The sequence below is a fragment of the Oreochromis aureus genome, linkage group 23, assembly GCF_013358895.1.
Source record: "Oreochromis aureus strain Israel breed Guangdong linkage group 23, ZZ_aureus, whole genome shotgun sequence".
NCBI classification, from domain to species: Eukaryota; Metazoa; Chordata; class Actinopteri; order Cichliformes; family Cichlidae; genus Oreochromis; species Oreochromis aureus.
The window spans coordinates 16,254,397-16,268,758 of record NC_052963.1 but is presented as its reverse complement, the minus strand read 5'-3'; the positions used below and the strand labels follow the sequence as shown (position 1 = coordinate 16,268,758).

General features: G+C 39.9%; 1 protein-coding gene across 1 annotated transcript in view; it reads left to right on the top strand.

Annotated features, from left to right (window-relative positions):
- LOC116310276 (neural cell adhesion molecule 2) overlaps positions 1-14,362 on the top strand; it is a 373,150-nt gene that overhangs the window by 343,929 nt on the left and 14,859 nt on the right. Inside the window, exon 16 of the mRNA XM_039606303.1 lies at positions 12,866-13,073. Within this exon, the coding sequence (XP_039462237.1) occupies positions 12,866-13,073 (208 nt within the window). The remainder of the gene's footprint in view (positions 1-12,865; positions 13,074-14,362) is intronic.

The window sequence follows — 14,362 nt, the reverse complement described above, 5'->3', positions numbered from 1 at the left end:
CATATCAGACAACCAAGGGCCAATTTAAGAGTAGAAACAGCAGTTTATTGTTTTATTTTATGCATGTTCTTTGTAACCTCAGAGTACACCAGATTGACACGTAGGACTATAAAAAAGAAAACCTTTTCTAACAGAAGGCGTTGTTTTTATTTGTTTTGCGTGGAAAGCGACTAAAGTCACATAGGCTTTTACAGTAATTCCACCTGGCACCGATCGCTGTACTCTCGCTTACATAAAAGAGAAAAAAATATGACACGATGATGCCCGAGTTTGCCTAAATCTGCCCCTGCGGCCTGATATAGTCTGACACTGCTTGTGTTAAGCTTTGTTGTGGCTGCCGCATTTCTTTCCTGGCTTTCGCTTTCTTCTCTTTCCAGTCATGTGCCATAAAAAGCTTTGATAGTAACAGGCATCATAGATTTTGTGCGTAATAATCTCATCAAAGCACTTGAAGAAATAATCTAGGCAGCACTCTCTCCTCCCCCGTGGAGCTCAAATGAAACTTCTTCCTGGAAGTGTTGCCAGCAAATCAAAATGGGAAATGAATACTTTTATAGCTGCCCATTACATAAATCAAGTCTTTCATCAATTTTCAAAATGAAAGCCAAGCAGTGTAATGAAGAAAAGTATTGTTCAATCATTTAGTGTGTAAAAATGCAACTTTCTCAACGCGATCACTTGCTGTTACTGCTGATACTGAACCAGCTGATACACTTCCCAATATCTATTTGTGAGATTAAAAGGAGCCTTATAATAAAGCATCATTTACATTATGTTTACTGACTGCAGTCTCTGAAGTCCTTGCTCAGTTTTTCTCCATATGAAAGTGGATTGCTTCATTCGGTATAATCAGTTGAAGTACTGTTGCTCTGAAACTGCCACTCCAAAATAAAAACTGCATCTGCTGCTGAATGTGTGGCTGGAAAAATTGTCAGATTAAAGCTGAAATTCGGACTGAAGTTGACAAAACTGTCAGACGTCTAGAGATGTACGAGCAAAGCTGACCCGCAGGGATTTTAATTGTTAAAGCTTTAATCCAAGACCTACATTTGTTTGCCTTGTGTAAAATACACCACAGTCAATATACGGATTGTAATACTTACTGGGGTATAGAAGACCAATATAATAGGAGATCAATGGTGGTGTTTACGTGTTTACTTGCTCATTTATTCATGGAACAAAGATAATCCTGTCGAGATCAAAAGATTGCGTTTCCGAGGGAGCACTTTTAACATCAGACAAAATTGATGTCAGCTACCGCAAAGGAAAGCGAGCAGGAACAATGGCTCACACAGATGGCTTATGGTGTTTGAAGACTGTCTGATCTTTGTTTTGCCCGTGACCAGGGATTAAACTGGGAATTGTAGTGTCCCATAGGTGTACATTTGTGTGCACGTAGCAACAATGACGAAATTCTTATACATACAAAGACTTTACATTTACATTCAGAACTGTCCAGAAGGACTGCTGTCGCTTCACATGAACTATAACAAAGTCAGATCTGGGTGGACATCCCTCTGCTCTGGATGTGGCAGTGTGCAAAATGAACTGCTATTGACATAAAACCTTTCTGTGAGTGCACTCTCTAGTGTATCAGTGTCAGTTATAATCGCACATTACTATAGATCACTGAAGGAGAGAATAGGCATGCAAATAAATAAATATGCACAGACTAGCCTTTTTAATCACTAAAGTGCAGTGGCATTCAATTGCATTCTGAAATACTGTGCACAAGTGATTTCTTTATATTTTCTTGGTTAATGGATAAAAGGTGCAGCAACTGGGAGTTGATCTGCAAAGAGGCTTTTGGGAAAATCCTTTTCAGTCATCCAAGATTCCCAGGTTCCCAATATATTATATATTCTTACCCTACAGTCGCAGTACGGACATAGTTAATCACAGACAGGCTGAACCAAGTTAGGACACATTAGCCACGTATGCTTGTAATCTGCATTTGATCAATGGGCAGGCACAGATAATAAGACTATATATGCATGAATGAATGTTTGGTTTCCCTGAATCCACTTGAATTGTGAGATTAATGTCTGTTGTGGCATCATTTCCAGTGTGTCACTAAAAAATTTGGCTTTCAATATGGTAAAAAATACTTGGGTAAAGAAACCATCTCCATCTCAAAACACTTAAATCTGCATGTATTGTCCTTGATATCAGCTATTAAAATTTTTTTTTTTTTTAAAGGTCCTTTTGAACATTTCACGGATAGTGAGTCTCAGCTCCAAACACCTTCTTAGGACAGATTCTGTTGGGAGAAAAAAAAAACTTGATATTGACAAAGTTAAGTTTCTGAAAGCCCTTTTGGCAGAAAAAATATAGAAGCATTTTCAGAAATGATGCCTGATTGCAACCAGCTTGTATGGGCGATATCCCAACTCTAGATTCCAGTCAAGAATGATCTTGTGGACTTGGGGAGTCGAGATGCTGAGAACTGTGAGGGAACAGTCATGAATCAACACTGCAGTGTTGAAATACTACTTAGATACAGAAGCTGGGATAGAAGGACAAAGTGAAGAGAGGAAAAACAATGAAAAAGAAGCCAATACATTGTTAACAGGAAGTGGCTGTTGGTGGTGAAGTACAGCAACATTCAGCACGCAAGGTAGGGTCTTGTAGGACCTTCAACACTCGGGGGTTACATGGCATTGTAACCTTTTGGCTTTTAAACTTTTGTTCATGCATAAGAAACTGTGCTTAAGCAGAGTTTAAACTTTGAATTGTAACTGCAAAGATCAAGGTACAGACACTTGAATTACTCCTTAAAAAGCCGTAACCTCAGACAGCAGCAATTACAGAAAAGGAAGCTGAATTTCTTTGAAGTCTTTTGAGGTTGATTGTTAAGGATGCCATATTCTTCTAACTTAAGAGTAATTTCCCATGGTTTTTCATTTCCTCTACGCTGGCACTTGAGTGCACTTGAATCGCATCAGAGCTGATCTGCTTCCTCCTTGGAAATGGACGGAAAACAAGAACCCATCCATCTCTCGCGAACTAGAGAGGATTTAATTATAATGTTGAGTTTTTTGAGTATGTCCTCAGAAAAACTCCCCTTCTCCACTCCTCGTCACGTCGCAAAGTGAGCACTTAGGAGGAAGACTTGCTCCCCTCCGCAAATGATGATGTTTGTCACGGCGCAGATTAACGCCTGCTACCTTCTTAATCAATGATTGCCCATTTGGTCATCATTAATTGAGTCACTTTCTCATAGATCCCATCTAGAGACAGTCAATCACCGGTCAGACTTAATGAGTTTGTATTGTCAAAGATGTGTATGAATGGCTTCAGGTGCCACGCAAGCAGCTGGATGTCTAGCCACTCAATGGTACTAATGTGCCTATATATCAACAAGTAATCGGAAGAAGTCAGTAAACTAGTTAATAGAGCAGAGAAATAAGAATTAATGAACACTGGGTGTGCAGAAGTCGAAGGTTTTCGAAAACTTCAGTCTTAAAAAACACAAATTTGTTTTTTACACAAATACTTTGAGGAAAATGTGTTACTAAGTGTTGCCAGGTAGCTGCAAGATAAAATAATTCCTTACTTTAACATATAAAGTAGCATCTATGCAGATATGAACATATCTTGAGCCATTTAAGCATCAATTTGGAACTCAAATCTTGTATATGGGAATAATTCACATGCTGTTCTTTTTAGGAAGCATAAATTATTTCTATTTGCATACCGTAACAGACAAAAATGTTCAGGGTCAGCATTATCAACCCTGTGAAATGTTGACCTTTTAAACTGAGCCATAGCACAAACCAATACTGTGAAATGATGTGCTTTAACTTTGTAATGCTCAAAGCTTGTAACATCAAGCTAACAGTGTGAGTTATATTTACACACAGTATAATAACAAGCCTGGTAGGAGGATTGCAAAGACACTGGACAGAAGACTAGTGAGAGATGTGTTTAAAAACTAGGGATGTGCACGACTAGCCGACTAATGGTCACTGTTGTCACTCGTCGGGACCAGACTTACTTGTCATTTAATGTAAAGAATGGAAAGACTCGATGTTTCCCCGGATAAGCCCAAGGACGTAGCAAGCAGGAGGTCTGGTCTGTCCTACTAATGCCCCCGCAACCTGACTTCAGATAACCTTAAGAAAACGGCAGGATGATCTATTGTTTTGTTTTAGATTTGAACTTTTATTTTAGTGGCTGTCATGAAATTTCGAACAATGTGCATCATTCATAATGCACGGCACAACGCACCACACTTTTCAGTGTTTATTAGTTTTTCAGATGTTAACTTGTGACATTTTAGTAATACATGAGCGTCTTTTGTAGTAACATGTTCTCATTTTACATTAAACATCAGTTTGTTTCAAGTGTTTTTCTTTTATATTGCCTGTCTGGAGAATAACTTGCACTGTTTATAATGCACGTTGCGAGGTGAGGCACATTTCAACAGCACGATTCAGCCAATAGCGGTGATAAATGGCTTAAAATGTCTTTGTTATTAGTTTTTGACATTTTCCAATAAACAGTTTTGAGATTAAACTTAATGTGGAGATACTTTTGGTTAACAGTGGCTTAAGGGTGTTTGTTAATGTCGAAAAAAAATGGTGGCTAATTTTGTGCTGTCCCGTTTTATTTTGGGGTCAGCCAGTGGTTTTTTTCCTCATTTAGTCGAGTAAGAAATTAACCATCTGGAACATTCCTACCAAAAACCCCAGAACAAATGTCAAGACAGTAGTGAAGGATTTAGCCACGTTGGGAATTGTAGTCTCAAAGAAGACTATCACAAGAGCCCTGCTCATCCTCAGGAATGGACTGAGAGGTTGAAGACTAAGAAAAATGTCATTTCTGTAGAAGAGACACCTTCAAACCAGACTTAAGTATGTTAAAGACAACCTGGAGAAAGAGTATAGATACCAGAACTGCATCCTTTGGTCAGATGAGATGAAACTAGAGCTATTTGGCCACAGAGATCCTGCTTATGTTTGGAGAAAGAAGGGAGTGGAATATAACCCAAAGAACACTGCAGGCCCCACAATGAAACACAGCCTTGGAAATATTATTACTTAGTTATTATTTAGTTAGGCTGCTTTGGTGCATCTGGAAATGCGAATGTCATCATGTTGGAAGGAATAATAAAGAAAGGAGGATATGAGAAGATTTTGAAAGAAAAGGTGGTTTTAGTATACTTGAAAAAGCTGTGCTACAAAATTCCTTTCTCTGTTTAACAGCACTTAAGAAACACTAGACCAAAAAAAGACTCCATTGAAACTGTAGTTAAGAGAGAAAAATGTTGGACAAAATGGAACACAGTAATTATTGCACTGACTTGAATTTATGTCTGAATCATGGATGGATTGAAGATACAAGGATGGAAAAATGATAATACTAGACTCAGTCAGCCAACACTGGAAATTAACAACAAAATAAAAATGTGACAACACAAAATTAGCCACCATTTGTTTTTTGACATCAACAAACACCCTTAAGGAACTGTTAGCCAAAAGTATCTCCATGTCTCTGTGCTCTGCCCACAGCCAGATTGTAATTTTCAAGACAAAGTCAAATTTGTTGCCATCCTCAGTCCAAAATACAGAAGTGATGACTGCGCCAAGCACACGAGTGTTGGACTGCCTGTCTGTTTTTCTATTAGGCAGACCTCAAGTTGGAGAGAGAAAGCACAGTGATGCTGCAGCATGGCCTCATTTGCAGATACAGAAAGTGAAAATATAACCATAGACACAGCAGTAAAGATAGACTCTCTCCCTCTCTTTGCATAGTGAATGATGTTGGATATATGTCCTGTGCATCATAGTGCACCCGATTTTTGAACACCATAGTGAAGAGAAGGCACAAATGTTGATTTTGGGAGCTTTCAGTTGGAGTATTATATCCAAATACAAAAAGGCAAGCGCAAACGATAGCTTTCAGACACCTTTTCTTGATGTCTAAATTGTGGGAAACATGTGCCAGAAGAGATGCCAGCATCACAGATGATAAGCATTTCTACTAGTGAAAAGTCCCGTCACTGTCTGTTTATTGGCACTGTGGAAAGTTCAAAGAAGATCAGAGGCAGTTCTGTGTTGAAAAAACCTTTTTTGTTATCCAAGTAGATAACTTGGTACGTGACTCAGACGTAAAGCATGGCAGTTTTTTGTTTCATTTGATAATGAAGCATGCCTTTGAATAAATAATAGCTTTAAATCCAATGAAAATTCCCTTTCTTAGCCAGCAAAGAGGTATTTGCATGCATAGTGCAACTTCTGCCCTCAAAGCCCCGCAGGCAGTTTATCACTCTGACCTGTGGGTTATTACAGAGGATGGTTTTCACTGCTGCCGTTGCATCAGTTTGAGTGCAGGTGATCACTCAGTGCAAGAGGAAGGCAGCACTGCCCTCTATTTCCTAAAAGACCCTCCAACAGAATTGACCTCATTACTTCTCTTTACTCTGAGATTATAAATCAACTAAGGCAACTCTAGGTGACCAGATGAGCGTTAGTTGCACATTAGTAAAAACTGGACATCACCAACAAATAAAACAACAGGAAATAGTAGTTGATCACATGTAAGCAGTAATGTGCATGTTTTTCTCTTCCAGTCATATTATTGGAAGGCATCCTGGCAGCTGTCATGATGTGCCTCGTGGACACACATTTGTTATATTTAAATCAAGCAATTTGAAAATTTCTTACGCAGAGATCTGACCTGTTTCATACAGTAAAGGTGAAGGCTGAAAATTTTCTGTAATAAAATTGGATAGACTTTTACAGAGCCACAGCAGAGTCCTTGACTACCCTAACCTGAAAGTGTAGTTATAATTGTAAAAACTTGTATTGAAAGATGAGTACTTTAGATACACACAAAAATAAATAAATAAGCATGTCCAAATCCCTTTGGGGTTGTGTCAGGAAGAGCTTGTGATGTAAAAAACCAACCTGCCAAATCAAATATGTGGGGTACCCGCTGTGGTGACACCTTGTGAAAAAAAGGAGCAGCCGAAAGTAGCTGTAGGTTAACTGGTGACACTAAATTGGAAATGACTGTGGATCTGAAATAGATAAAGCACTTTAAGTATATTGAATAAACGGCTATGTAACCATATGGCTTTGGGTAAACTGTAATCTTAAGCACTTTGAAGAGCAGGAATGAGATTATGTAAATGCCAGTCGGATTCCTTTAACAACAGTTTGAACCTTTGAACGTAGCTCTAAAAGTAAAGTACTGTGCAAGTCTTGAGCCACCTTTTTTTCCTGATTTGTTTTGGGATTTACGTGCGGTGATGTATTCAAATTTATCCACACATACATAGAAATGTATATAGGGAAAAAAAAAGGTTGAACAATTCTAATGAGCTTGAAAGCCAATGTTTGGTGTGACCACTTTTATTTTTCAGCACAGTCTGAACTCTCTTAGCAGCTTTTTTGTCATTTCTTTAAGTAGTCTTCAGGAATAGTTCTCCAGGCTTCTTGAAGGACATTCAAAGCTCTTCTTTGGATGTTTCTGCCTTTTGTTCTGTTCTCTGTCAACATGATCCCACACTGCTTCAATGATGTTGAGGTCTGGGCTCTGGGGAGGCCAATCCATGACTGATAGTGTCACATAATCAAGTCCAGAATTCGTCAGTGTTGTCTTACCGAATTTGGTTATTTGCAAACTAATTTAAATTACCTCAGACCATCTGTACAAAGCAGTGATGATGCACTGGCGGTACTCGCTGTGTTAGAAAATACAAACGCACATATTTAAACTCAAAGATGAGCCTATTAAAATCGCATTCAATACTATGCCTTTCTTAGAAAACAACATTTGAATCTGTAAATTGACTAATGCACTGGCAACATTTATTGAATAACGGATATGAATGATATGATATGAAACTGATACCCTTTAATGCTTTCCGGATCTTACCGCTTTCATCGCCATTTCTTGGCAAAAATCCTGCTCATGGAGGTTCTTCCAGTAATTGCGCTGATCGCCTTCCTGAGCTAACAGATCAGGTGCTTGTTGATATCAGCGTGGTTACATCTTTTTCTTCTGCTCTGTTACTCCTTCTTTTGCACTGACTTTAATGTAAGCTTCTTTTTTTAGCCACGCTTTCACCATCATTCGATTGTCTAACGTACATGTTTTGGGGTTTTTTATATGAAGACATTGCTCTGTGGCTGTCGTCCAAAATAAGTTGTTCACGTTTTAAAATATATTATTTAAAAATATTAATCTATTAATAATATAATAAATGTATTATATTATATTATATTATATTATATATATTATGATTTTGTTTAGCTAAAGTAGTAACAGTCACTGACTCAACATAGCCCATGCAAAGTTACCGTTAATTCCTCAAACGTGCATTTATTTTGTGTGCAAATTCAGAACAGTTCTAATGCATGTTGGGTAGTTTTGTTTTTCTAATTTTATTGTACATTATCATTTTTTGTTGTTGTAAGTATTTCATCTGGATTTGTTTTGCACGTTAGGACCACCATAGAGGTGTCAACTACAGCAGACACTGAGGCCTCTTAACGCTGACAAGGACAGCTGATATCTCAGTTTTGATAAAAGTATTCTGAGGTGTACCTTCATCCAGAAACAGCCCTATTGTGTGTGTGTGTGTGTGTGTGTGTGTGTGTGTGTGTGTGTTTCAGCACAGCTCAGACTGTTCTTTTCCTAAATCACTTCAGAACCTGGGAATAAATCGAATAAAATGGCTGGAAAAACAGCTACAAGTAAACAAGCATGTAACATATCAATCCAACCTCAAACTGTCAAGCTGCTGCTAAGCACTTTAGTGTAATACTCCTTATCGGATGGAAGCCTGATATTTATGGATTTCAGTCTTTTAGGCTCAAGGGTTTTTGCTGGCATCCCTTCCAAAGAAAAAAAATGACAATTTAATAAAATCTTTATCGGGACACTTGTCCCTTGGACAAATCTTGGGGGGGAGAAAAAAAAACTATCAACTTGTTTTTAATTTAGGAGCAAATGTGTGCATTTTAATTTATGTAAAGACAGTGAAAATATTAGTATCATTAGATAACCCTTTAAAATCTAAACTGTGTAATAATTACCTTTTAATATTTAAATATTATGTTTCATATTTGTATTTTTTTATTTGTATCATATTTGCTACATCTGGCATTCTTTTATCCATTTAAATAATCACAAAACTCTATGTATCAAATATGAAACCTTAGGGATTACTGTACATGTACCAAAAACTCTCAGAAGGACATTTTTAGCCATTTGTTAACAAAAGACAAAATACAAGTGTTAATAAATGGATCCTGTGTGAAGGTCATGTAGCTCAGAGGTGCCTTGAGTTTTATAATTAATGACATAGACACTGTATAATTTCTATGGCCCATCATGAAAGGAGAGCACCTAAAACTTAAAGACACAGAGCAGACTGTGGCAGTGTCAGAGTGACTGCTTTGAAAGCCTGAAGCTACAGCTGTGTGATGATGACAAACAGTTAAGTATGGCTTAAAGAACGGACTGATATTTTCTGCCTTTTCTGGAATATGTGGATGCTTCCCGGGAGCTGTAGAGGTGTTGTTTACCATTTCTCAATCTGTGGGTTTAGAAGCCAGTGGAACCTAGACAGACTTTCAAAAGGTGAGATACAAAACCGTAGCCCTCGGCGCAGCAAAAATATTGATTCAGTCGACAAGTTTCAAATCCCAAATCCCTCTGATTCCACGAAAATGCAAAGTTTTAATTAGAGTTCCTTTTGCCACAAGGTTCTCTGTCTCTGCCTCGCTGTGCTTTGACTCGCTGCCAGGATCCGCTGTCTGCCGTCTCAGCTCTAAGTCAAGAACAATGTCACTGACATAAGAGTCATTTGGGTCGTGACACTGTGCGGTGCAGGAGTATTTGGGGATTCACACATTTTTTGTTGTTGTTTTGGCTCCATACTCCACTGCACTGGATTTGAAACGGTAGCTGAGGTTGAAGTGCTCGCTCTCGGCTTTAAACGAAAGGCATTTTCAGCGAGAAAGGGACTGTATCACTGTTTTTTTTGGATGGTGCAAAAAGACACTAGTATAAGGATTCCTGCATCCTCAAACATGTAAACCACAGTGTGTCAAGAACAGAGCATGCCTAAATACTTGCCTCTTTCCAAACTGTTTCCTTTATACATTTGGAGATCATACTCTTGAAGGACCACTTCACGGATGTTACACATGAAGTTCAGCTTCTAAAAAAAGGCACACAGACTTCTCCACCTTCTTGTCAGCCCATTAGCACTTATCCATTTCCGGTTCCAAATGCGTCTTTATTGCTAAAAGCAAACAAGCTCTGAGGCTCCACTCAGAGTTAAAAACCGGACATATTCTTTCAACACTTCCTCACAGGTGTTAAACTCATGTGACAAAGAATGTTTTCACACGACTCTTTCTACATTTACTGCTTCCATAGTAAGTAACTTAATTAACTGATTATCAGCTAGTGTGATCACCTTGCTGAGGTTTGCTGGTCTGGAGCATTTAGGTTTGTGTTAACACACCACCATGATCTTCCAAGGAGTTCACCCCAAGGTCAGACCATACGATGCTCAGAAAAACTGCAACTAGCCATGGGTGCATCTCAAAGTCTACAGGTCTCAGTTAGCATGTTGAATGCTAATGTTTGTGACAGCACAATTAGAAAAAGCTGAACAAGTTTGGCTCATCAGTTTGACAGCTAAAGCTTGGCCATAATTGGGTCATGTAACAGGACAATAAACTCAACCACAGCAGCAAATCTACAACAGAATGGCTGAAAAATAGTATAGAATCACTGTGCTGCAATGGGCCAAAGTTCAAACCTCAATCTCGATTGAAATGCTGTGCATAATCAAACCCCTGCAAACCTCAATGAACTGAAGCAACATTGTAAAGAAGAGTGGACGAAAATTCCTCCACAACCACGTGAGAGACTCATCAAATCATACAGAAAACAATCACTTCTAGTTATTGCTGCTAAAGGTGGTTCAACAAGCTACCGAATCATTGGGTATACTTATCTTGGGTATACTTATCTTCCACAGTCAAGCCTTAGCATGTTGCAGCGAACAAATGTCGTAGCAGAGCAGCAGGTTGGAGGGTTGTTACTTCATCAATTAGCAAGCAGGCTAATACCCTGGAGAATGAAGTGTAACGTGCTATTAACTTGTATTGTTGAAAGAAAATGATCTGGTATTTTTAAGAGATTAAAACTCAGGATATCTTGCTTTCTGCCTCGCAGGTTTTGACCTTTTTTTTAAAATCCTTGTTATCAAAGATAAACTGTTGTAGGAGCGATATCTGGACCTTGAAATTGTTTACACTGATTAGCCTGAGGCTTTGTGCTTTCAAACAGTGTATAGTTCCCCACACAGTTTAGCGCAGATTCAATTGGATAACATCCAGAATGAGATATCAAACCATCTCCTTTTTTTTGCCTTGAAAAACCAAATGGTTCATGCGTGTAAATTCATCTTTCTATGAAACATATAACATATAGGTAGGCGGCGGCTTACATCTCCTGCGTTCAGCTTGCATTTACTTTGTGGTTTGTCAGGATGCAGGAAGTCGAACGAAGCCTCCTGCAGCTCACTTATTTTTTTATTTTTAAATTGGAGGTGCCAGACTACACCACTCAGCTGCCTCTGAGTGCTTACACCTTCCCATTATTGTCTGATCTCCCTTTTTTACTTACAGGCTAGTGAACACGCAGATGAGAGCGTACCTAAGTAGAAAAGTTCATTCACTCTCACTCTTCCATCACTGATTACTTCTGGCAAGGTCCGACCTCCAGCTGTCAGCGCTGATCCTGCAGTGGATGCTCCGTTTGCTCAACCCCAGGATCACTTAAGGCCACAGCTCCATTCAGAGAGACCCACTGGGAGCGTCTCTTTACTGCACTACCTTCATTTTTGTATTACTTTCAAATGGAAGCAGGCCTCGCTGCTTGTACCCAACTGAGCTGAGATCTCTGCGTGTTTTTAAGAGCAGTGTGTTGACCGCTCTGAGAGAGAGCATTTTACCTCCGAGCTGAAAACCCTTAATTTAATTCCCGACGTGATTCTGTTTAGTGCTGCGAGGTATAAAATAAGAGGCACCCAGTGGACGAAGTGGCCAGAGCATCAGTGCGTTGATGCTTAACGCGTACTCGGGCTTCAGTGCAGAGCTGAACGTGTGCGCCGACCTCTGCACCTGTGTGATATTCACATTTGGCACATGATACAGGAGGTAGATGCAAGGCCTGAGGGCGAATATGGCCGAGAAGAACTGTTTTGTTTTGCCCTCTCTGCCAATTAAATGCTCAGGTTTGCGAAGAGTTTACTGTATTCTAAGTGGAGATGAAGCCACAAATCTACTGTTACATTTCCAGCTATTTTGGAGCACTATAAATCTCATTTTGCTCAATTATTTAAAATCTTTCAAACTTTCATCCCATTAACTATATATATGCAGAAGAAACTTTATAAGGCAAGAATTGATTTGTTTTGGAGGAGATTTGGTGGATTCACGCTAATAATCGAGATAATTCCACCCTCCTCTGAGGATTGTGCGCATTGAGGAATTGTGGATTAGGACTTATCTGTGTGCTGGAAACCATCCAACTGGCTCTGAAGGAATTCATTGACCTTGGAGTAAAAGTTTGGTACAGCTTTATAGTTTCCCGGGGAGGAAGCTGACCTCCAGCCTCGACTCTGCAGGCGTCCGACCTGAAGACACACGAGCAAGACAATGAATCCCTTCCAGCTCCACTGATCCCGCACCCAATCTGACCCTAACCTCTGAACGTGTCTTAGAGAACAAGTCAGCGAACCAAATTTGCTAACAGTGGTTTTGTCCTTGCTGTGTGTGTGTGTGTGTGTGTGTGTGTGCTGTGTGTCTGCCTGTGTGTTTCACTGCCTTAGCAGAATCCCTGTTCAGCGGTCTGGGGCTGGGGGCGGTGGTGGGCCTCGGCCTGGGAGCGCTGCTGCTGCTCCTCGTGCTGGTGGACGTCAGCTGCTTCTTCCTGCGTCACTGCGGCCTGCTCATGTGCATCACACGCACCCTGTGCAGCAAGAAAACAGCCACCAGCGGCAAGGGCAAAGAAATCGAGGAGGGGAAGGCCGCCTATCTGTGAGTATGCCCTTTGGTTTTCTTTGCGTTGTTCTTTTTTGAAACCTTTGACTACTTCAATCCAAGCGTTTGATTTTGTGTAGTGACAGTATCAATTTTGGCAGCTGATGCCTGAAGAGGGAACATCTGCTGTGGGTGTATCTTTATGGCTGAGGGTTATGCTTCTTCTTCTTCTTCTCGCTGTATAATTTTTGCACAGTAATGAATTGAAAGCCCTGAATGGGTGAATACAAGTCAATACAAAGATTTTGAGAAATTGGTATGAAAACGTCAAACAGAGAACAAAAAAAAGCCTTCGCATTTCTCAGAAATGAATAATAAGGCCTGCAAAAAAGGAGGAAAAAAACAGTTTTTTTCAAGGATCTCGTCCCCGAGTGACTCGCTGAGCAATAACATTAGCTGTTCATGCCATGTTCATTCCTCTTATGTATACGTATATATATATTTAGTCTGAATGAGAAAAGGAGATTTCTTTTTACCATTTACTGTAGGTACACCTACAACAGCCGCCCAGCCACCCTTTCAACCACAGTATGTCTTTGATTATGTCTTATTCACTTACATCAGTGCCTTTTACATGATGTGCAGCAAGTTCTTTTAAGTATCCCATTTGCATGCGTTATGTGAGCGTGCATTCGTTACATGCATGTACAACTGTGTACATTTTGTGTTGTCACGCTTTGTTTTCAGCCTTGTGTGTGTGTGTGTGTGTGTGTGTGTGCGTGTACCTGCCTTTATTTCATGCTATATGCATGCTAATAGTCCATGAGTGTCGCCACAAGCGTCTCTGAAAACCACTTTCTTTGTTTTGTTTCCCCCTCATCAGACAGCATGCAATTTAGAAGCCCACCCCCGTGAAATTCATGGTACAACTGATTTTTTTTTTTTAAATGTAGTCCCACTGTTTTATACATCGCGGTGTCTGTGAGATAGCACAAACAGAGTCTTAGTCACTGGCCACAGCCGTGCCTGTCAGTGTGCCAGCACAGTGTCTGTTATGGAGAGAGAGGGCACATGTTAGGAGGAGGTGGTGGAGGTGGAGGAGGGGTTTGAGTTCTGCTGAGTCACTAATCTGGCGACACTGGAGGGCTGACTGCCTGCCTGCCCAGACAGCACACAGAATCTCGAGCAGCAACTCACACAAGACTTTACACTCTGTCTGATGTGTGCATGTGACTAGTGTCGCAGTCACATTCAGTACAGCAGGATGATACAAAATAGTCCTAAGACGTAAAGGTAGTATAAGTCCCGGTGACGATATACAGGTACATAGTGACTGATTGTTAAAA